Source organism: Homalodisca vitripennis, chromosome 4 (assembly GCF_021130785.1).
Source record: "Homalodisca vitripennis isolate AUS2020 chromosome 4, UT_GWSS_2.1, whole genome shotgun sequence".
Taxonomy (NCBI): domain Eukaryota; kingdom Metazoa; phylum Arthropoda; class Insecta; order Hemiptera; family Cicadellidae; genus Homalodisca; species Homalodisca vitripennis.
Window position 1 is genome coordinate 20728204 of NC_060210.1, and position 23792 is coordinate 20751995.

A 23792-nucleotide genomic window follows, 5' to 3' on the forward strand; every position below is an offset into this window, starting at 1 on the left:
TCCATGGCTTTGGGAACTTAGAGCCACAGGATGAACCATAACCCATAAAGATGCCATTGAGAACACAACAAAACCAAACAAAGCCTTTATTGCAGCAAAAACAATTTGGTAACTTATACAGCTGAAGTCAAATTGCCACAAGGCATTACAAAACAAATAATAGTACAGTAAATATTAGTTATGTCTTTAATGGTACATTATTTACTTAAAGTTAAAATAAAATTCAAGTAGTAAAATCCATTCTTCACAGAAAATTAAAACTAACGATAAAATTAACAAATGGTAAAACAGATAAAGCCATGTACAAGAATTTAAATTAGTTAATATTTGAAGGACAAAACTAATTATTACTTAATGTTCCATTTAAGGTAAATGCATAATGATTATAGAAAGTATAAAAAAACTTTGTACAAAAAATGCAAAAAAGTTGAACATTAATATCACAGATAAGGCAAGGTCTTCAGTTAAAGCTGATGTCAATTGTTTGAAAGATCTAAAAACTCATTTACACTCTAAAAAGGATTCCTCAGTAGCCAACTGTACAATTTTGTTGTAAAACATTTAAAATCAATATCACAAGCATTTCTAGGAAGTTTGTTGAACATACACCTACGTAAGAATAAGAGTTTTGTGTCTTACTAAGCCTAACATAAGGTAAAACAAGTAAATTTCTATATCTGGTGTTGTAGTTGTGAATGTAGAACACAACCAAACCCACCATTGAGGCTCATGGCTTTGGGAACTTAGAGCCATGGGTGAACCCATAAAGACTTCATTGAGAACATGAAATCGAATCCATCCTACCATTGAGCCATTGAGGTCCATGGCTTTAGAACTTAAAGTCTATTACATGTGATTTATTCATACCTTTTAAATATTAACTGACCAGGCACTTTTAGGATGGCAACCTTGTAAATGCATGTTTAGCCTTTTGAGCTGTACTAATTTTAGTGAGAAATACATCTCTTGACCAACTAAGAAATTTAGTAAGGCCAATCCTTCTCATGATTGTTCATTTTGGCTTATACAAGAAGCAATGACACTGCCTCTAGCTGTGCTTCTTACATCATAAAATGTGGTGACATTGGTGGATGATGGATAAAGTTCTGCTGAAGGAGTTTCAAAAGATTTTTCCACTTCCAACTTATCAATTTCGCAATACCTTTTACCAACGATAGGCCTGACGTTTTTCACTTTCATAAGACAAATAATAATGATGTTCACTAATGCTCAGCTAAATCATCGAACTGGGGATGTATGAAAATGAAGCTTCATGCAAACTTTTAAGTCTATAAAGCAATTTGTTCTCAAGATATCATGGCTTAGTCAAAAGTAACTGTAGACTACATGTAATGCTTTTGATCCAACACTCTCTGCTCTCTATATGTGTATGAAATGGTTTTTTGCTGGAGGTTTTACTTCCTTGGGTTAGCATTCATAACATAGTTGTATTTTGGTCAAGTTCCACCCAACCATAGGTGTCTATAGTAGTTTTGACCCTGGAGCTCCTCTTTCTTTGGTCCATTTGCTCCAACATTGAACTTGATAATGTTTACATCAATAGGTAGATTAGAAATATAGGAAATAGGAAGTAAGGATTATAAGAGAAAATTTGCTGTGTAAGGATTACAAAATAACGTATAGTTTTACTTTATAGCATTGATGTCTACACAATTTTCAATTACTCTAGCTAATTCTTAATATTTTCCATCAGCAATTTACATTAAAATTAGCTTTTATGTATGAAGGCAAAGTTCTGATGGTGTGTTTGTGTACAGGTCATAATGGACTAGTAGCAGCAGCGTACCTGGCCAAGGCTGGAGCGAAGGTCTGCGTCTTGGAGAGGCGCTATCTGTTGGGTGGTGCCGCAGTCACTGAAGAAATCATTCCTGGTTTCAAGTTTTCCAGAGCATCTTATGTTTTAAGTCTCTTAAGACCACAGATCTACAGTGATCTCAATTTGAAGGTGAGCGTAAATAAAGAGATGAGAGAAGTATTGTTGAGTTAAGTGTATAAAAACCAGGATTTGACATACGAATAAGGGTATATTTTGTAAATAGGAGCAAGATTCAGACCCTGCACTTAGTTCTAAAAGGATCTTTGCACCTTCTTTATTTGTATTTAACCTTCAAATCTAGGACTTCTACAGAAAACAATTAGATTTGTGGGCTCTGTCCTCTAATAAATGGTCTTTGGGCTCAAAGATAAGAATTTTTCCTAGTTTTAGAAATAACAGGACAGTTCAGCTATTTGTGTTCCACTGATTCTTTGGCCTCTGCAGAATCTGCATTCATCAGCCTGGCTTAAACCCACTTTTATCCGATGTCTGTGAAGAGGCCCATGTACTGTTAGCATCCTAAGTGCTAATCGTATATCCACCTTGGAGAGATAAACTGAGCCCTGAGACCTTTCTCCAAGTCGATAAGCTGGAAAAACAAGATTACCTTTATGAAATTCAAAGAATAGTTTTCTTCCTTTTGACATAAAGCCATTACGTTTAATATAAATGAGATATTTGTTAGATTATTCAATTTCTGAACAATATCTAAAAAGATAAGATAATTTTAGTTTAAGACTATTGTAGTTAGAGAGGAAAAGATCTCTAAAATAATCATAAATTGAGTGTAAAACTCAATTGGAATGAGATTGGTTATTTTAAATGCCTGATAGTATATCTAATTTTAAATATTAAAACTTTAAACCAAAATGTAAATAAAATCAGTCGGATAAGTTGGTTAGACTGATACTTTAATATACTTAGATTTAGAAGTTAATTAATGTAGCTTATATAAATGAGGTTTTAGTTAAAACATATGACAAAAAGATGGGTTTCTTGTTTAAATTCAACACATAGGTATTATAATGTATTGAGTTGAAAGTTTATAGCTGGGATAATATATAAAGTCATAAATAAAAAAATATAAATAAATTGGTGTAAGATTATAACAGGTTTTTGAATTACATTTTATTAAAAAGTTAATGTTATATGGACAGGTTGTTATTTAATTATTATTAAATAATTTATTATTTAATTATTTAAACAATGTTAAGGTGCAATTATGTTAATTTTATATTTTAAAGTACTTGTATTATATGCAGGACACACTCACTTGCACACTTTAAATCTGATCATATCTTTTATATGGTTTTCAGACTGACAGAGTACAAGATTATTTTGATTTAGAGAGCAATTGCATCCTTTCCTAGCAGTTTTACATCACATCAGGAACTTCCTGCATTATATAATGTATTTAAATATTTTGTTATATCAATATTATCGTAAAAACTCTTCCAGGAACATGGCCTAAAAGTTTACCTACGAGATCCATACTCATACACACCATTGCGAGAACATTTCTGGAAAAGTACTCAAGCAAAATCTTTAACTCTCAGCAGGAACCACTTAAAAAATCAAGAAGAGATTGCAAAGTTCTCAAACAAAGATGCTCAGGTTTGTTTTTAATAGTACTGTAAAATAAAATAAATCTATTATCAGTTAGACTTAAAACATTAGTTATAGGAAAGTAGAGAAGTTGTTTTCATGATAAGGATCTTGAAGGGAATCGATTATTGTTGGCTGATTCCCCATAAAATCTGAAAGTAGCTCAGTTGTCATGTGGCTGGTTTCCTCTGTAAGCTCTGATTGCAGCTTGGTAAGTAAGCAGTTACTTTTCTCTGTCCTTAGCTTACTCTTAGCCATTTGAAGGAAGACACTGAAGAGTTGTTTCTGATAGCTAAGGAGGTGACTGTTTGTTGGAGAGTTGAGTTTGTTTGATTTTATTCTAGCCGAGTTTTAAATTTTGGTATCATGTTTGACTATAAATTTTTGAATCGAAAGTTGGTGCAGAAGTGAATTAAGAGTACATTCCTTTTCCTAATTTTTTTCCTTTTATGTTTGCTAGTTCAGTTATAAGTGATGGTGAAATTGAAAGGAAGTCAGGATGTTCCAGGAAATTGGACAAAGTTAATGTGCTTTGCTACATGTTTGGGTTTCCTTATCACAAAAAGTTTGAGAGTTTGTCAACTGATTTGATTCTCTCTGTAAATGGCTTAACTGTTTCGTCAGTGTTAGATTAGTTTTTTCCAGACTATAGGTTTTATCTAAATGTTGAGTGAGCACTTGGTTTTGGTTAAGGTCATGTTCTACAAAAAACTGTTGCAGTTCAAACAGAGAGAGCTTCTTTCAACTTTTCTTGGACACTCTGCAATCTGTTTAAGTATTTTTCTTCATTAGTCAATATTGGCTCAAACTTACATTCTAAACTGGTTAAGTCGGCTGTTAAGACAATGCTATATGATTTAACTTTTAAATTTCTTGTTTGAGCTCATTATTTTCATGCAGTACAGCATTCCTGTTTCTGTAACTAGTGTTAATGAAGTTTTTAAATCACCTTCTTTTAGGTTGTCATGGTTTTGAATTTTGGTTCTTACTTTTTCCAGATTGGTTTCAGGTTCTGAAAGGTGTTAGTTTCATGACTAAAATGCCTCCAACTGTCTATTTGGTGAGAGCTGGTGGGTAATTTGTCTACTGTGATTTTCTGCCTCCTTTAGACCTCAATCGACAGCTGGTTTACATTTAGACCATTCCGACTTCTCTATTTCTACTTTTGCAAGTTTGTTGATCTGTTTAGTTTGTCTGGCCAATTAAGACATTTGATACCATGAATTATAGATACCAGTGCAGCATATTCCTTGGTATTTAACATCTATTATACTGCATGTCCCATATGGAAATCTTGATCTTGATTTGTTTTGAGTTTAGGTTAAATTTTTTCCTAAGAGTAAAATGTTAAGTAAATGGGTTTTAAGTAAATGTCACATAAAAATTTATTTGTTTTAAGACAAACTTATTTAGCGTTTTGAAAATAGTTATCTGCTTTATCCCGTGCGGCGGACCCACAGTTATCTGCTTTATCCCGTGCGGCGGACCCACAGTTATCTGCTTTATCCCGTGCGGCGGACCCATAGTTATCTGCTTTATCCCGTGCGGCGGACCCACAGTTATCTGCTTTATCCCGTGCGGATCCCGTGCGGCGGACCCACTGGACGGGCATCGTAACGTTACCGGGCGTTACACTTTTTCATGAGTGACTCCGAGCCGCAACCTAATTTAAGACGTTGTCACGTCAAAATGTTTTAGGAATTGTCTGTATCAAAGTGTAGAGGTATGTTTCATTAGTTGGAAATCAAATGCTGTGTCATCTTTACGTGCAGTAGACTGCGGTGGGGGGGAGAGGGGTCTGTACTGTTGGACAGTACCCCCCAGTTACATACAGTACAGATGTGTCTTTTCATATTATATAGCTATTTGGTAAAGTTATTGAGTTTAATTATAAAATAAAGTTTCTTATGTAAAATAACGATTACTAAAATTGAATGTTTGAAAATAATTGTGCAGTAAGTACGCAATGACAGAACTTTGGATGGGACCACCTTGATTTTCATATTATATCGATATTATTCTTTTAACTTTCTCATAAATTAAAAATTTAAAAGTTTTGTATGTTATTATCATCTTTAAAATAAATTGTAATTAATTATAATAATATTTTAATTAATATATTGCAAAATGCAACTTCTCATATTAATGTAAAATTTGACTAATCTTTAGATTAAACTTAAGTTAGTTATAATATTACTTAAAAAAAGACATTATAAACTTTTGATAACTCTGTTGTGTAATTCTGTATAAAACTATCCTCTGCATGTTTATTTCAAGTGGTAAGGTATTACAATAATTAGGTCTAATATGTAACTGGACTATGTACTCAGTTTTTCAATTACTGAAAATAATTCATCATCATCAGACGTTTCCGTTATCATGGGTCGTCGTACACAGCCTCCTCCACTTTTGTCTGTCATTCCAGGTCTCCTCTTCCTCCACCTGTATTTTCTGTAGTCCCCTTCTCTCTATGTCTTTCCACACTCTCTTGGTCTTCTTCCTCTTTCCTCCTTCTCCGGTGCTATTCTAGGCATTCTATTATCTCCCATCCTCTTCACATGCCCCATCCACTGTATTCTTCTTCCTTCCATTGTCTCTTGCAGAGAAACTACCTTCAATCTTTCTCTAGTTATTTCGTTCCTTATTCTATCTCTTCTTGTACTCTTCTCTATCCCTCTTAAAAATCTCATTTCTGCAGCTTGCAATCTGCTTAAATCATTTTTAGTCCACGTCCACGTCTCTGCTCCATATAATAAAATTGGTTGGAAATAAGATTTATACATCAATACTTTTGATTCTTTCCCAATGTTCCAACTCCACACAATCTTCTTCACCATATTGAAAAACTTTCCACTCTTCCATATTCTGTTTAGTGTATGTTTAGTGAAAATAATTATTTAGTGTATTATAGCCTTGTAAAATGGTTCAATGGGGCCATTAATTTGTCTTTAAGCAAAACAAAGAATAGTTTCAATAATCTTAGATCATAAAACCTGTAAAAACATTAATGGACTTGATGAAATATCTACAAAACTACGTAATGTAAATTCCAATAGTACACAATTATTGACATTATCATGGGCAGGTCATAAACAAGTTTAAATTTTATAAAATTAGAGAGAACGTATTGTCACAGACGAAGACAAACTGTGTACTGTGGAGTAGAGCCGCTGTGGTTTAATACAATGTAGTTAATGAGACAGTTGGACTTAATTGGATAAGCCACAACTGGCACTGTCCAGTAATACGATAACTCTGTGGGTAACCACTAGCAATAATGCTACAAACTCAGTTAAAGATCGCTCCATGGCAAAGTTAAATGACCTCACTATATTCTCTACTCAGTTTGTAAGTACCCATCAACCCTCTAGTCATCAAATCTTGAAAGCAGACTGAAATATGATTAAACATTTAAAGTTATTCACATGTTGCAGTATTGTGAAAATTATATTTATGCCAATGTATTTTGCTACAACAGAGAGGGGAATAATCATCTTGATGTAGTTTAGAGAGCCACTATTTTATCATAAAGCTTTCTATAATCTGTTTCCTCTTCAATTATTATACTTTTACCATTTGTTTTGGTTTAGTTACTAACATAGTAAAGCAACTAAATATTCAAGTTCATCAACATTTGTGTTGGTTACTTCTTATCTTATATTATCATGTCTTCTTATCTTATCTCATTAAGAATAGAATCTTGAAAATTTGATGGAAAGGTATATAGATTTCTATCACAACAATTTTTATCAAACTAATTGAGTTTAATAAACTTATTGACATTTTAAGGATATGCCCCACTGGTCCTTAAATTAGAAATCTTTCAAAATATTGAAAAAAGCCTTATTTCATTCAGAAATTTATGTCACCTTACAGTTGCTCAATAAGAAACAGGTCAGATTTCACTTTTAAGCTTCACTCCATTCACCTTTTAAAATCTATAAGTATTGGAAGTTCAAAAAGTACCTAACCCAATACCAAGAAAAATGTTGTATATATATATATATTACCATATGAAATATATTTTATTACCTCATAAGTTCTTACTATGAAATGGATTTTGCCTTGAACAAAAATTCCAACCCACAATCTTTATACTTTGACGTTCAATATAGGGACTTAGGGATTTCTTCTGACATTGTTTTGAGCACCATCCTTAAGATGGCTATGAGATTGCAAGCTAGTGGGATAAATTTTTGGCTTTTGCAGATGATTTCCTCTTTTCCATGAGTGTAAATGGGTTCTTCAAATATGGATCAAGCTGGTATTGGTGCAGAGCTTATCTCCAATCCAAGTAAAATCTTTTGCATCTTATCTGCCTAGTAAGAAGGCAAGCTTCAACATTCTATTTGGGTGAAGGTTCATTTATTCCCTAATAAAATAAAAGCAAAAGGAGTACTCTAAAATGAACTTCAAGGATGACTCAGGACTGAAGCAAGTGTGTGGGGGCATGGACTTGTATTTCAATCATATAATAGAAACTCTCTAAAACGCAGGTAGCACTTCAACCTTCATGTTCAATTTATTATTCCTTTTCTTTAATATACAGTTTTGGGCTTGTTGAGATAATTTTATGCAAATCATGTGCATAAAGCCTTTTTATACATTATTTTTTGTTTGAGATTGAAGAAGAATACCATGAGACCGATATGGTCTATAGAAGAGGTGACTCTTTGTGTCATCAATTATTTAGTGACAAATGGAATTTCTGTGTTCAGTGACTTGCTTGTCATAGCAAAGTATTCAAATAAAACAATCACTAAAGCAGACTGAATCTCAGAAGCACAGTGCTTAAGCCAATAAAATTGTTTTCTTATCTTATTAGTTTTCAAGACATCTCTGATGCTACCAGTACCTACTTGATGTATATTTTTAGAGCCGTTAATTTTTTCAAGTTAAAATTACTCTATCAATGTCACAAAAAACTAGATTGTATGCTTATAAGTTACAATGTAAACTAGTACTCATTCATAGGCTATAATTTTTTTCAATTTACGGCCTGCTTTGTAATATAAAAAAAAACCTGAACATGTTTTTACTCAATTTATGTTTTCCGTTTTCACGTTATACGTTTTACGTTTTCAAGTTTCACGTTTTTGCACAAATGAAAAAGGGAGTCAATATTGAAATTGCTTTTGTGCTTGGTTGTTGTACAGGTTTACCAAAAGTATGAAGAGCTCTTATCCCGTTTAGTTGATGCTGTAGAGCCTCTCATGGATATATCTCCTCATAGCCTTATGAATACATTGGACCAACCCTCTGCTTGGGGGAAGACCCTCTCTGCCTGGAATAATAGTAGTAATCTCACAGAACTTGGTAAGTCATAAAAGTAAGAGTTAAATCAATATTAATTTATAATCCTAAAGCATATATAACTTTTTACAAAAATAAGTAAGTTCCACAACACTCTTGGTATCACAGTACTTTTGATGATAATCTGAGGTGGGAAAATCATATCAGTCAGTTATAAGAAGAACTAAATTCAGAATGATACACTATTCGTTAGATTCGAGATATGACGAGTTTAAAAACAGCAAAATCTATTTATATTTGGCTACTTTGAATCTATAATGGTGTTCGCTGGGGTAGTGTTCTTCATTCATTGAACAGGTTTTCAAAACTCAAAAACCTTGGATTAATCCGAATCCTAGGCAATTTATAGTTTAATCAATCATGTAGAGGAAATATTTTACCTTTAAAACTATTACACTGGGAAGTATTTACATGTTGAAAGTTTTAACTTAAACTTACAAAAGAAAACAAACTAATCCCATTACCTCCCATCATAATTATATAACATGTAATTTCCATTCTCTACTGCCTAGACAACCTATTTTACGTATTTTTCTTACAATACTCAGTATTTTTTCAATAAACTACCTTTAGCATTGATGGGGATTCCTACATAAAAGGTATTAAAAAATTTATTAAAGAGCATATGGTTCAAAATGAAATTTATAGTTTTGATAATTTTAGTCTAAATTCACCAGAACATAGTTAAGATATGAAATATATGTTAGTAGTGGTAAGTTATTTTATCAAATTGTTATTTAGTATTTACTGTTTTTATAAATAATTTTGACGAGCTTTATAACTATGTAATAAATAATAAACCATTTCACAGTACATAGCATTATCAATGTCCATGACAAAAAAAATTGTATCTTAGTACTGTATAAGACATATGGCTAAACATTCAAATGCAAACAAAGGAAACATATTACTAAATAGTTTGAATGGTAAATGAAAGAACAGAAGCTTGACTAAATAATTAAATGATAGAATAGAATATATTTATTGCATTGACAATATATATTACATTGCATTGGAATAGTCAATAACACAAATTTTTCACAGTATTTATCTTAAAAACTAAATCCATTCACTCAACTTTCATACAGCTGCATGCAGGAATACATTCATACACATACAAAGGAACAAAATTCATGGGATCAACGCCTAGGATTGCAACACTGCTGTGAATATTGATCCCAAGTGTGCTCCATTAACTTTACAACTGAGTAAAAAGCACAAGACACCAGGTAGTGTTTTTAATGGGTTTTACATTTTTTGATTTGTTTCTAAATTTAGTGTTTTATGGAGACTCTTAATGAATTTGATCCCAATTTGAGAAGGGAGGCGTTCAAATGCTGCTGTTCTATGCTGTCGGGCTCGAAAGCGCTCCCGAGCTCTTGTCTCGTATCTACGTATATTACTGCTACGTGTCAATATATACTGAAATCAACAGTAAAATGAAGTCTCTAAAATATACAAGCTGGGTAGAGTTAGCAAGTTGAGCTCCCTGAAGGCTCTTCAACATGACTCTGTTGTTCAATTTTGCAAAGATTCAAACAGCTTTTGTTTGCAGTCTGAATACTCTTTCCAAGTTTGATATGGCACAACTGCCCCACAGAGAAATTCTGTAGGACAGGTATGGAAATATTAATCCATAGTAAGCCATCATTAAAACATCAGATGTACAAAGCTTTGGTAAATTTCGAAGGACAACAATTCCAGTTGCCAATTTAGCACATACACTTTCAATGTGAACTTTCCAGGTTAACCCTTTGTCTATGTGTATTCCTAGGAATTTAGCAGAATCAGTTTCCTCCAGAACAATGTTATCCACCATTACTGTTGGGGTTTCATTAGTATTCAACCTGTGTTTACAGAAGTTGATGTAACTGCCATTGATAATGTCATAACAAACGTACTCAATAGTTCTGTGTCAGTGCTGAACACTGCTATATCCGACCATTACGCACAGGAGGTGGTGATCCGTGGATGTTCAGTGAGCCAAGAATCCCACAACATTATTTTAAGGAGAAATGTCCATCCACATAATATAAATCTTTTAAATAAATGTCTAGCAGATGAAAATTGGATTTTTTTAGATTCTTTTACTTCTGCAGACACAATATTCAACTCCTTCAACAGTTGTTTCATGTTCCACTTAAATGTTTGCTGTCCCCTTAGGAAAATAAAAACAAAAGGTAAAGTTCAGAAGAATTCTTGGATAACACCTGGAATTCTGATTTCTAGAAATAAATTAAAATTCTATAATGAAATATTCAGGAACACTAATGATTATAGATTCAAATCCTTCTATAGAAATTACAAAAGAATTTATAAAAAAGTAATAACTGCTGCAAAATCATACGAAATAAACAATAAACTAAAACAGTCATCTAACTTTTCTAAGACAGCTTGGAACATTATAAAAAACTCAACAAATAAAGCATCTTCAAAATCCATTCAGCTTGATGCTGATGGGATAAAATTAACCGATCCAAATGCAATAGCTTTGGAATTTAATAAATTTTTCTCCTCAGTGGCTGGTTCTCTTGATGCTGACCGTGAATTGGAACTGGATACAGTCACCACACATACCCCTGCTTCATCTATGGTTCTGGCCCCTGTGTGTGAGGACGAAGTGGGACGTATTGTAAGAAGTTTTTCAGCTAAAACTTCCAATGACATAAATGGCATATCAATGTGGCTTATAAAACAATGTTATCAGCACATATTAAGCCCATTGACAAAAATCATAAATGTTTCTTTCGAAACTGGCACATTCCCATCCGCACTCCAATTGGCAAAAGTCGTACCTGTTTTCAAAAAAGGCGATCCAAAGTTAGCGGATAACTATCGACCAATTTCAATTTTACCTGTTTTTAGCAAAATTTTTGAAAAAGTGTTCCTGGACCGACTTCTTAATTTTCTTGACAAACACAAAATTTTGTCTGATCTACAATTTGGTTTCAGACCAGGAAGATCAACTTTTGGAGCAATCACACAACTTGTAGACTTTATTGTGGAAGGCTTTGAGACACACCAAAGAACGCTCAGTGTCTTTCTTGATCTCTCAAAAGCGTTTGATACTGTTAATCATGGTATATTGCTACACAAGCTGGAAGGCTGTGGTGTACGAGGGACAGCACACCAGTGGCTCCACTCATACTTGAGCAGTAGAAGTCAATGTGTTCAGGTCCAGAATGCAGTATCAAGTACTATTAGAATATACCAAGGAGTCCCACAGGGATCAATCTTGAGTCCTGTCCTTTTCTTGATTTATGTGAATAATATCCATGCGTCAGCCTTATATGGGAAAATCATTCAATACGCAGATGACACGACTCTCTGTTTCCGGGCTGATTCTCTAACTACATTGGAGATTCAAACCTTCATTGATCTTAACTCCTGCATTCAAAATTTTCTGGTAAATAATCTCAAAACTAATCATGAAAAGACAAATTACATCAACTTCTGTTTACGTGGGTTGATTACTTATGAAACCCCAACAGTAATGATGGATAACATTGTTCTGGAAGAAACTGATTCTGCTAAATTTCTAGGAATACACCTAGATAAAGGGTTAACCTGGAAAGTTCACATTGAAAGTGTATGTGCTAAATTGGCAACTGGAATTTTTGTCCTTCGCAATTTATCAAAGTTTTGTACGTCTGATGTCTTAATGATGGCTTACTATGGATTAATATTTCCATACCTGTCGTACGGAATTTCTCTGTGGGGCAGTTGTGCCATATCAAACTTGGAAAGAGTATTCAGACTGCAGAAAAAAGCTGTTCGAATCATCGCAAAATTGAACAACAGAGAGTCATGTCGAAGTGCCTTCAGGGAGCTCAACTTGCTAACTCTACCCAGCTTGTATATTTTAGAGACTTCATTTTACTGTCGATTTCAGTGTATATTGACGCAGGGCAGTGATATACACAAATACGAGACAAGAGCTCGGGGGCGCTTTCGAGCCCGACAGCATAGAACAGCAGCATTTGAACGCCTCCCTTCTCAAGCTGGGATCAAATTCATTAACAAATCTCCCTGAAACACTAAATTTAGAAACAAATCCAAAAAAATTTAAAACCCAATTAAAACACTACCTGGTGTCTTGTGCTTTTTACTCAGTTGGCGAGTTTATGGAGCACACTTGGGATTGATATTCGCGGCAGTGTTGCAATCCTGGGGGTTGATCCCACGAATTATGAATTTTGTATGTGTATGAATGTGTGCCTGCGTGCAACTGTATGGAAAGTCGAGTGAATGGATTTAGTTTTTAAGATAAATACCGTAAAAAATTGGTATTATTGACTATTGCAATACAATGTAATATATATTGTCAACGCAATAAAATATATTCTATTCTATTCTATTCTATAATTTGTTTTTCATGATTAGTTTTGAGATTATCATGATAGCTTTATAATAACCATAGAAAAGAATAAGTTTGTACTGGACCACCAAGGACAAATGAAACATTTATAGTGACAATTAAATCTCAAACATAATATAAAATTGATTTTAAAAGTAATTAAGAAAGACACAATGGAGAAAGCCTCTCCTTCTTGCAAGGTGACAACTGAGATCCACTATTCCCTCTCTGGCGGCGCTGTACCAAGATATTTTGGCAGAAGACAGCTCCAATCACCTTCCTGTACACATCCTTAATCCTGTTACTCCTGGAGCCTCTTAGATGTCATAGGATTGAGTACAGTGAGAGGTTTCTTCATCTTCTTTTCCTAAGTAAAAATAAATAAATAGTAAGAATGCATTTTAAAATGCAATGGTTTGAAGGTCTAAAATACCTGGAGAGTATGAAAACGGTCTAAAACAACCATAGATATCAGGGTGGGTTGAAAATATTTTGAACATGATTCTGAAGATCTGTAGTTGTCGCACCGCTGTTACTTTTCCAGGTCACCAGCTCTTTCCATCAGCCTGCTTATATACGAACCTCTGTCAATTATATATCTTCTAGGTAATTTGTTTAAATAACTTATAAATAGTAAAAATTATACATTTTGTTTTTGGTTTACAATTCAATTCAAGATTGAAATGGTTATTTATGTTAGTAATATTTGTAGTGCAAATGTGGGGGTATTTTATCATTATATCAGTTAAAACAATGAATTGCTGAAAGTGAATTATTTCATGCTTCACTAACAGTGAACAATATCTTTCTGAGTAATCTATGTGCACTAGTTATCCCCCATGCAGCTTTGTGTCGTCCCATCTACAAAATTATTCTCTTAAATTCTGTTCCATATTCATTTCTATGCTTTTATTAGCTAACCTGGAACCACCTGGAAGACTTTGAGCTTCTTCAATGAATATATTTAATGAAATGAAAAAAGGCCACCTGTAGCCTAATATTTGACAACTACAAAAAATGTTTGGAAAACAACAAAGAATGTTTGGCAAATATAGAGAATTTTTGCCAAACCATTGGGGATGTTTGGCAGATCACAGACACATTTCATAGCTCACCGCAACAACAGCTGTTTACTGAAGCAGTATTAACCCGAAAGCTAACAGTGGTTTGTAGGTTAATATCCTCGATTATTGCTTTACTCTGAGCTCCAATAGTTACTTTCAGATAGTTTGTACTTCATATTGGATATGCTTGCATATTGATACCTGAATCGACTTCCACTACTTAATTAAAATATATTGCAAGTATTTTAAGAATGTCACAGAGAGTTTAATGACAAAATTAATTTGATCCTAATTTAAAAACATATTGGACGTTTTACATACTTACACTTATATCAAGATATCAAATTGTATACGTAATGAATTGAACTACTAGTAGTTTTGGACCATCAACTGAAGCAGTAGTTAGGGGGGAGGGTTGTTTGCCTCGGGTGGTAAAATTGTAGGGGCGGCAAAATTATAGAAGGTAGAGTCATTGTATTACAATGTACTGTTTACACATAATTTAGTTAGTCTCCACACGAATTGCTTTACTGTCGGATCAAAAGGTACATATACCCGTGTTTGAACGTTAATCACAAAATAACTAGCAGAACTGCAATTATGGGAATTAATTTCAATTTATATTTTTTATTTCTGCATTTATACATATAAAACAAATTATTTAAGAACAATAAATTCCAGTTATGTCAGTAAGAACGAAAAGGGTAATGGTTTTTGGTGGTTTCCAACCAAACTGCAACTTTGAAATTTCGTAACTCGGAAACTTGAGATCCCCCAATTAAGACCAAATGTACTGATTTTAGTATGTAACTTTAGACTTATAGTAGTATATTAAAACATTTGTTATTAAATTATCATTTTAACTTTTACTCGTGACCAAGAGTCTGCTTTGATTATGTTAACGGGAGCTCTTAAAGTTATTTTACTGGGGTTCTAATTTTGTAAATCGATAATTCAAATGTTTAATTATTAACACAGAGTTCAAGGTTTTGTTAATTTACTGTGGCTGGCACAGTGGCTATCCTGTCAAGATAAGTTTCAAAAGTAACACTCCTTTCTTCAAATTCGTACAAATTGTTGCTAGTAATTGTAAAATATCAAAATGTTGATGTTTCAAAGAAACTTTTAATATTTTATACATATTTATTGTTAAAGAATAAAATTTAAAAAATAAAAATTTGGATTTAATTTTTTATGTTCCTTGAATTTTGTATCCAAAATTTGACATAACATTAAAATTTTTGTATGTTTCTTCATAAGAAGCTAAGAAACCTCTCATTACAATTAGTCCTAACAGGATGTTTACGCTTGCTTACATAGTGACAGGATATTCAGGATGTGTAAGAGGAGGCCAGCTCTGTACCAGCATTTGCAGTCAAAACGGGCAGAGCTAGCACGCCTTTATGTCTAGTCTAGCTTATGACTGCATTTAACACAGTCATCTCCCGCAGTAGATTAGACCTATCGATCTACGCTTGCACTTCAATACCTAGACATTTACGGTTAATGATGTGCTGCTCCTGGACATCCATAAAATTGTCCTTATTTAAGTGACAGGTTTTGCTGTACCCAGTGTGGGTTAAATCAAAAGATATAAATCAACCAAAACTGAACCCTCCTGGAGACATATATTGAAGACTTTTTATTAAAAAAAGTGATTTTATGGCTCAGTGTCAGTGAAGCCTATTACCTGAGGGGCTGGAAAATATGTATTTCTCTGTATCCGCCTGTCTATCTGTCTGTCTATTTGTCCACACGATGTCTTGAAAACGAACTTACCTATTCATTTTTCGAGTGTATATGTCAGTTCCTATTATAGAATAGATATTATAAAGATTGAAACTTTCCAGTCTTATGTAAGTATATTTATTTTCTTCATTGTAATAAAAAGGCAAACCCAATTATGATATTTGAAGTATCTTAGACTGAAATAGATTACAAGGGTCGGTAGTAGATTTTTTTACAAAAGTAGGGCTTGAAAACCAACATATGTAGATATTTTCTTTATAAAGACAAGGCAAACTTATTAGACTTTATGAACAGTGGGAATAGACACTTCCAGCTTCTCAGAGAACAATTGAAGAAACATTGGTTGGTGACTTAATTTCCTGGATTTTCCGAATCAAGAGTTGGGTTAATGACCATTTGATTGGGTTCGTTGCAGAGGTGTGGACTACTCTCAAAAAATACTTAGGGGCAGTCTTCAGATAAGTTACTATGAGCATTGGCCTGGCTGAGATCTGGCTGTGATAATATGTAGCAGTCAAGAAAATTAATATAATGTGCCTTTGTGTTGTTTTGAAGTGGTTGTTTCAAAGAGAATGACCAAAGATGTTTGATTTAACTAAGTCTGTGTGTCTTCTGTCGTTGCTTGGTACTAAGTAGTGTCTCTTGTATACAGTAACTTATTGGATTTCGCAGGCACAAACAACCTCAGCTCTGCAGTGTAACTGAGCCTTGAACACCAAAAGTCACTTTAATATATCAAGGCTGTCGCCAGAAATAAATGGAAGGGGGAGATTGGTTGGCTGAATATAATATTAAAGGTCACATATTTTCAAAAAATCTTCCTACATTAAATAATTGAAATAATATGAGATTTTGTAAATAGAAAGATTGTTTTTACTACACAATAAAATTTCTTGTTTATACTTCAAGACTAGTACAAATGTTTCATAAAGGGAGAATCCATGCTAATTATCTAAGAGTTTGTAAATTGCTTAACAATGTAATTATATACCTAATAAAATTAACATTGTAACTGGCCTAAAAACACTAGGTTGAAATACGTATTTAAAAAGGCATGAAATTTTAGAAATTTTATTTCAACAGTAAATCTAACTTAGTAATGAAATAGTATTCAAAGTTTCCAAAGATTAATGAAGAAAAGTTTAGTGTTTTCTATCATTACAATAAAAAGATTTAACAGTTAATTTCTTCAGTATCATTAAAGGAAAACGAAAATTAAAGAATAACAAAAGAGCGTTTCTTGTAATGAAATGTAATGTAATTTATCAGTTGGTTAGATTTCCGTTTGAAAAATTAGCTTTTGAGGTTAAATTTACATCAACATCCAAGCTTTAATGGAATACCGACTTTAAATGTCCATACGCAGTTTGGGGCACATATAGCAGAAAAATCTGAAGTCCCAGTTATTTTTGATTTTTTGGCTATTTTTTAGGAGAGAGGGTAAAAGTAGATATTTCATGAAAGAAATACATGAGAAATTTAAGAAACTGCTATTAAAATTTAACTGCTATGGAAAGATACATTATTACATATTTATATCTTTTATATCTAATTGGCCATCTATATTTCAGAAAAAAACATTAAAAAGTTCTCAAAAAGTTATAATTTTGTTTTTATGTTTCAGAACTCAATAGTTAGTGGATTTTATTAAAATTTTGTAGCACACCATCACTTAAGAACTTTGAGACAAATTATTTTCCCTTTTAATTGGTGAGATAAGCATATATGCAATGATAACTGTACAAAATGGACATATCCCAGAGAGTAGACCCTGAGGTACAAGTAAATGCTCACATATGAAGAGCTGTATCAACCTTTCCTGATTTGCATATGCGAGTTAATTATACATCAAGTGTAATTATTTCTACATTTATGCAGATACTATTACACATTCAAAGTGGTTAGTACAACAGGACACTATATTCTATTTTAATCCTTGTGTTCTAATGAGATTCTAAACATTGAAATGTAATAATTTAATTTATGTCATTGGATATTTTAGTTAATACAGTAGGCAGGAATTTCCTTCAGTTTGTGATAGAACGAATGGTAAAAACGGTTTATTCTACAATTCTAACCATATATCTGTAATGTGCAAATAATTGTTAATACTTATTTACTGTTGAAGTACCATAAAATTTTGCTATGAAATTGAGTTAAGTATAACAAGATCTGATTGTACACATGAATAATGAAAAATTATTTTTAGACTACTGCTTAACTTTTTTGACAGTTCGCTTGTGTTCAGATATGTAATTACAAAACTTAGCAACAATTGGTGAGATAAATAAAGTACTTTGAAAACCCTTAGTTCAAAAATATATTTATAAAAATACAAATAAAAATATTCATACTACAATGGCGTGAATCAATTTTGATATTTAGATACGGAAATCATCCAAAATAACCCTGTTCCTGGTTCATTGTAGGGGTAAAATCATGATTATATTGCAATCATGATCTATGTTGCTTGAAGCGGACAAACAAACAGTGCTTGATTCTACTCCAAATCTGTTCTCATCAACCAGACAGTATTGATCCTTCATCCAAGCTGTTTCAGTAACTCCAGTGTCAGTTTAATTGAAACAAGTCAAACACACAGTCTTTGCTTTCTGCACCAAATCTGTTCTCATCAATCAGATAGTATTGATCTATCATCCAAAATGTATCAGTGACTCAGTGAATCAGTTAAATCGAAACAACCCAAACGTAGTCTGATTTCTACACCAAATCTGTTCTCATCAATCAGATAGTATTGATCTATCATCCAAAATGTATCAGTGACTCAGTGAATCAGTTAAATCGAAACAACCCAAACGTAGTCTGATTTCTACACCAAATCTGTTCTCATCAATCAGATAGTATTGATCTATCATCCAAAATGTATCAGTGACTCAGTGAATCAGTTAAATCGAAACAACCCAAACATAGTCTGATTTCTACACCAAATCTGTTCTCATCAATCAGATAGTATTGATCTATCATCCAAGATGTATCAGTGCCTCAGTGAATCAATTTAATAGAAGCAACCTAAACATAGTCTTTGCTTTCTGCACCAAACCTGTGTTCATCAATCAGACATTGATCTATCATCCAAAATGTATCAGTGACAGTGAATCAGTTTAATAGTAGCAACTCATACATAGTCTTTGCTTTCTGCACCAAATTTGTTCTCTTCAGTCAGATGAAATTGATCTATCATACAAGATGTATTAGTGCCTCAGAAAATTAGTTTAATCGAAGTAACCCAAACATAATTTTTGCGTTTAGCTTAAAACCCCTGTTACAAAAATAATAAATTTCATTATTTCTTTAATTTGTTTTGATTTTGTCATTCTTTTGTTTTCAGGTTCAAAGCATTTAATGATCACATAAAACACACTGATAGATAATATAAACACGTGTAAGATTCATACATGAAGAACATACATGAAAGCAAACTTTCAAACAAAATATAGTGGAAAGAATCAATAAGTAATTCAATTAAAACATCTTTTTAGTCAACGGAATAAGAGAATAAGGATTTCAAAGCCTTACAACTGAAACCATTCAAGTTGACTTTCCTTTTCATCTCATTGGTAATGCCTCTTTCAATGGAAAACTGTTTTATGAAATTTCTCACTGCTTTTGTTTAAAAAAACCTATAATATTATGATAAACTGCTGCAACTAATGTAATAAAAACTGTTTTAATAAATATATTTTGATTTTTATCAAATACTTTTAGAGTAAACTTCTACATCATAGAAGCCATTTTATGAATATGAACAACATGAACACATTTTTGATCAATGGACTGAATGAATAAACTAAATCGTGTTTCGGCATGATAATGCCATTATTATCATCTCCTTCTCCTCATCAAACTCAAACAGGTGGGGATTTTCTGAACTTTATTCTTTCAAATGCATCAAATGTTACCTTACTGAATGCCAACCAAGTGTGAGAACAGGATATAAATACTTAAAATGGAAAACTGTATCTAGTGGAGTTCCACAAGGCTTTGTGCTTGGTTCATTACTGTTCTCACTGTATACAGAAATGTGACAACTGTAATATGTTATTGAAAAAATCACTTATTTGCTGATGACGCAAATTACACACACTTTTCACCAAAATATATATGATGCTGTGTACTTTAATAAATACTGATGAAATGTATTGTTGTAATTGCAAAATGGGCTTGCAGATATGAACTCAAACTCAATGAAAGTAAGACTCAGGTTTGACTAATCCAGAATGCTTAGTAATAGTGATTTGATTACCCTGCCGAAACTCAGTAATAAATAACCTGGACATTTTGATAAGGTTAAGAGCCTTGGACTGACTAATTATGATAAAAACTTGGAATGGATTGACTAGGTTCTTACAAAATGTAATAGGGTCTTTGCTGGTACTCACAGTCTCAAAGGTTTTGCTCTATTTTTACCCCTTAATGTAAAAACTATGGTAGTAAGGACCCTGATTATGCTGGTAAGAAACCTGATTATGGTGGATTTTAACTCGTTTGACATGTACATATGAATGTTCAGCTTTTAAACAGACCAAAAAGAGCTGAAAACTATTTCATCAGAAACACCAGTGGTGAAATCATTGTCAGAAACTAGATAGTCTTTGGTAGTAAGGAAATAAAAGATTCCTTGATAGTACTATCTATGGATCCCAGTGTAAAATCTGCCTGTGAACTGGATGTACAAAACCTAAGTTGCAGAATTTTGAAACCATTCTTCTTCTAGTTGTATGGAGTAACATATTGCGGATAGACAAAATGTCCCAATAACCTACAGAGTACAAGTCTTGATCTTAGTAGGAATAAAACAGTTAAACACTTTTTAAACAGTTTAAAACGTTTTTGACTCAACCAGAGACAAAAATGTACTGCGGAAAGAGACTTTTCATTGCTGAGCCGGTAAAAAAAATGTTAAAAGGGCAACTTTACAAATTGAAAAATTGAATTGATTGGTGATCATGTGCACAGAAAAGGATTTGAGTTTAAAAACAGACTTTTCTGAAATCGTGCAAGACTGTTCCGAGAAAAAAATCAGGAAAGAAATCTTTCATGTAACTTAATGTAAGATTTCGATTTGAACTGTCTAGATAACAAAATGCCTTTTTAGATCTACGGTCAAAAAATGTTTGTTTTCATTTTATGAGTATTAAAAAAAATACAAGTTTACGTGTAGTGTTTGTATTGTTAATCCGATTAAGAAAATATATAATACGTACAAGATCTTAAAAATCTACCCTGGTAAAATAGCGACTACTTCCAGTCACTAGAATTTAAATCAGGTCTAACCTGTTTTTGGGGTGTAGTAGCTTTAGCATTGTGGTCACGATAAAAAAAAATACACATACGGTATAGGTATAAAAAGTCGTATTCTTAAATTTGAACTAATCTTCCGGTAAATTGTATTGCCGGCTCTGTAGTATTGTTAGCTGGTCAAAGAAATTGACCTAAAAAGTCTACTTCAGTCAAAAAGTAACTACTTCCTATAGACCTGAAATGTTGCATGAAATTTAATTTCTATGTAAGGTAGACCGAGTTAAATTATGACACATGTCACTTTATGTGATTTACCTGAGCGTTAGTGAATATTTTTGCACTGCCTTTATGGATAACTATGCCGACGTGAAACTGGCCATAGATTCCATCCATAAAAAGAACGAGTATCAGGAACTAGTTCCTACCTGAATCCTAACCTAGTTCATCAACTCAAACCATACAAAATATATGTTTAATTAATAACGTGAAGATAGATACTACAAATAAAGATTTTAAATGAACAAACACTACTTTTATGATAATAATCTCCATCTATAGCGGCAATTTTCAAGACTATACTCAATTAAAAGGCAAGTTTTGAGAAATCCTATAAAAGGTCCCATACCTTAAAAACGTACGAGCCAATTTTGATAAAACTTTCTATACACATTCACTAGATGGTCTACTATACTAAAATACAAGCCTCATTCTTAGGCCGCGCCTATTTTCGGAGCCACATCGATATTACAGGGCAAGTGCTGACAAAAACCAATCTATGGATGGCTATATCCCAAAAACGTACGAGCCAATTTTGATAAAACTTTCTATACACATTCACTCGTACGTTTTTGAGGTACGGCCATCCATAGATTGGTTTTTGACAGCACATAGGCTGTAAAATAAGTGTGGCTCCGAAAATAGGCGCGGCCTAAGATTGATGCTTGTATTTTAGTATAGTAGACTATGTAGTGAATGTGTATAGAAAGTTTTATCAAAATTGGCTCGAACGTTTTTGAGGTACGGCCATACATAGATTGGTTTTTGACAGCACATAGGCTGTAAAATAGGTGTGGCTCCGAAAATACGCGCGGCCTAAGAATGAGGCTTTTATTTTAGCATGTTTGTATGTATGTTTTTCCAGAATGTCACACGTAAAGTCGATATCTCCGAAAAAGGCGCGGCCTAAGAATGAGGTCTGTATTGTAGTACAGTACACCAAGTACTAAATGTATTTAGAATGTTTTATCAAAATTAGCTCGTACGTTTTTGAGGTACTTCTATCTATAGATTTTGTCTTTCAGTGTCTGATACGTAAAATCCCCGAAAATAGGAGAGGCCTAAGAATGAGGGTAGTAATATAATACAGTAGACCATATATTAAAAGTAATGTATTAAGTATAATCTATAGATATTTTTGTATTTGTTCTTTTTGTTTTTAAATTATAAAATTTAATTTTAATAATATAATTTAATCTGAACTGGTTCAGGAACTAGGTTAGTTGTAGTTCAGGAACTAAGTCAGGAATAGTTCATGAACCAGGTTAGGATTCAAGTCTGAGGATTAGTTCTTTTTATGGATGGAATCTATGGCCAGTTTCACACTGCTATTATAACTATGATGGCATCAAGAAAATATGATAATAAATCTATTTGTAAACAAACCCAGTATATTCATAAGAGATTTTATGTGGCCTAATTATTCTAACGCATCCAATATAATAGTATAGTGACTTGCTGTGTAAAATGTTATTATTTAAACACTGATAATTGAAATGTTGCCTGAAACTTCAATTCTACGTAGATAAGAATTGAGTTCTATGATGTTAGATGTCCATCATGGAATTTGGCTGAGCATCTTCGAAGGCTATCTCTCAGTAGGCTGACACAATTTCTCTTTTGTTTGGCGGGAGATGTAAATATTTATTTCCGTAAAATTTTCTGTCATTCTATATGCCAATAATGAAATGAGATGTAGACTTTAAATTTTGCATCTAATCTCAAGGAAGCGTGTTACATGACACATGCCACGAGGAGTGGTGTAGGCTACCTACTCCTATTTTGTTTCATTTAGAACTGGTTTGTAAATTGTTTGTATTTTGCTGTTCACAAAATAGTGACGTTTATTTGTCATAGCCGGGTTTCGTACATTGAATAAAGTGTTATAGTATAAAAATAACGTAATTTGACCATTACAATATATAACGCATTTTTTGTTAATTTAAAGTTTGTTATTGAGGATGGAAGGTTTGAAAAGATACCAAGATTTCGGACATTTGCCATCGATATAGGTTATAAAAGGTATAACACAACGTTTTGAGACTTGGAATCTATCATTTTCTTCAGGTGGGGGAGGTATTAATACATACAAAAAAAGAAAAAGAAGAAAAAAAAAACACAAAGAAATACAGAAGGGAAAGAAAAGGATTCAAACATACCAAAAAGCTGCTTTGAGTCCAGTCCAGCCGTTGTCACTGCACAGGATGCAAGTCCAGAGCATAAATCACAAGTACGAGGATCACAATCACACATCACACCAGCACAGGCTACAGTGGGATACTAACAAGAATGTCGATGTCTGCTGTTTCATGGGCACCGCATAGTGTCA

At 33.0% G+C, this 23792-nt stretch overlaps 1 protein-coding gene across 1 annotated transcript in view; it reads left to right on the forward strand.

Moving 5' to 3' along the window:
- LOC124359022 (pyridine nucleotide-disulfide oxidoreductase domain-containing protein 2-like) overlaps nucleotides 1-23792 on the forward strand; it is a 186177-nt gene that overhangs the window by 1293 nt on the left and 161092 nt on the right. The window contains exons 2-4 of the mRNA XM_046811369.1: nucleotides 1779-1966; nucleotides 3296-3451; nucleotides 8599-8758. Of these exons, the coding sequence (XP_046667325.1) occupies nucleotides 1779-1966; nucleotides 3296-3451; nucleotides 8599-8758 (504 nt within the window). The remainder of the gene's footprint in view (nucleotides 1-1778; nucleotides 1967-3295; nucleotides 3452-8598; nucleotides 8759-23792) is intronic.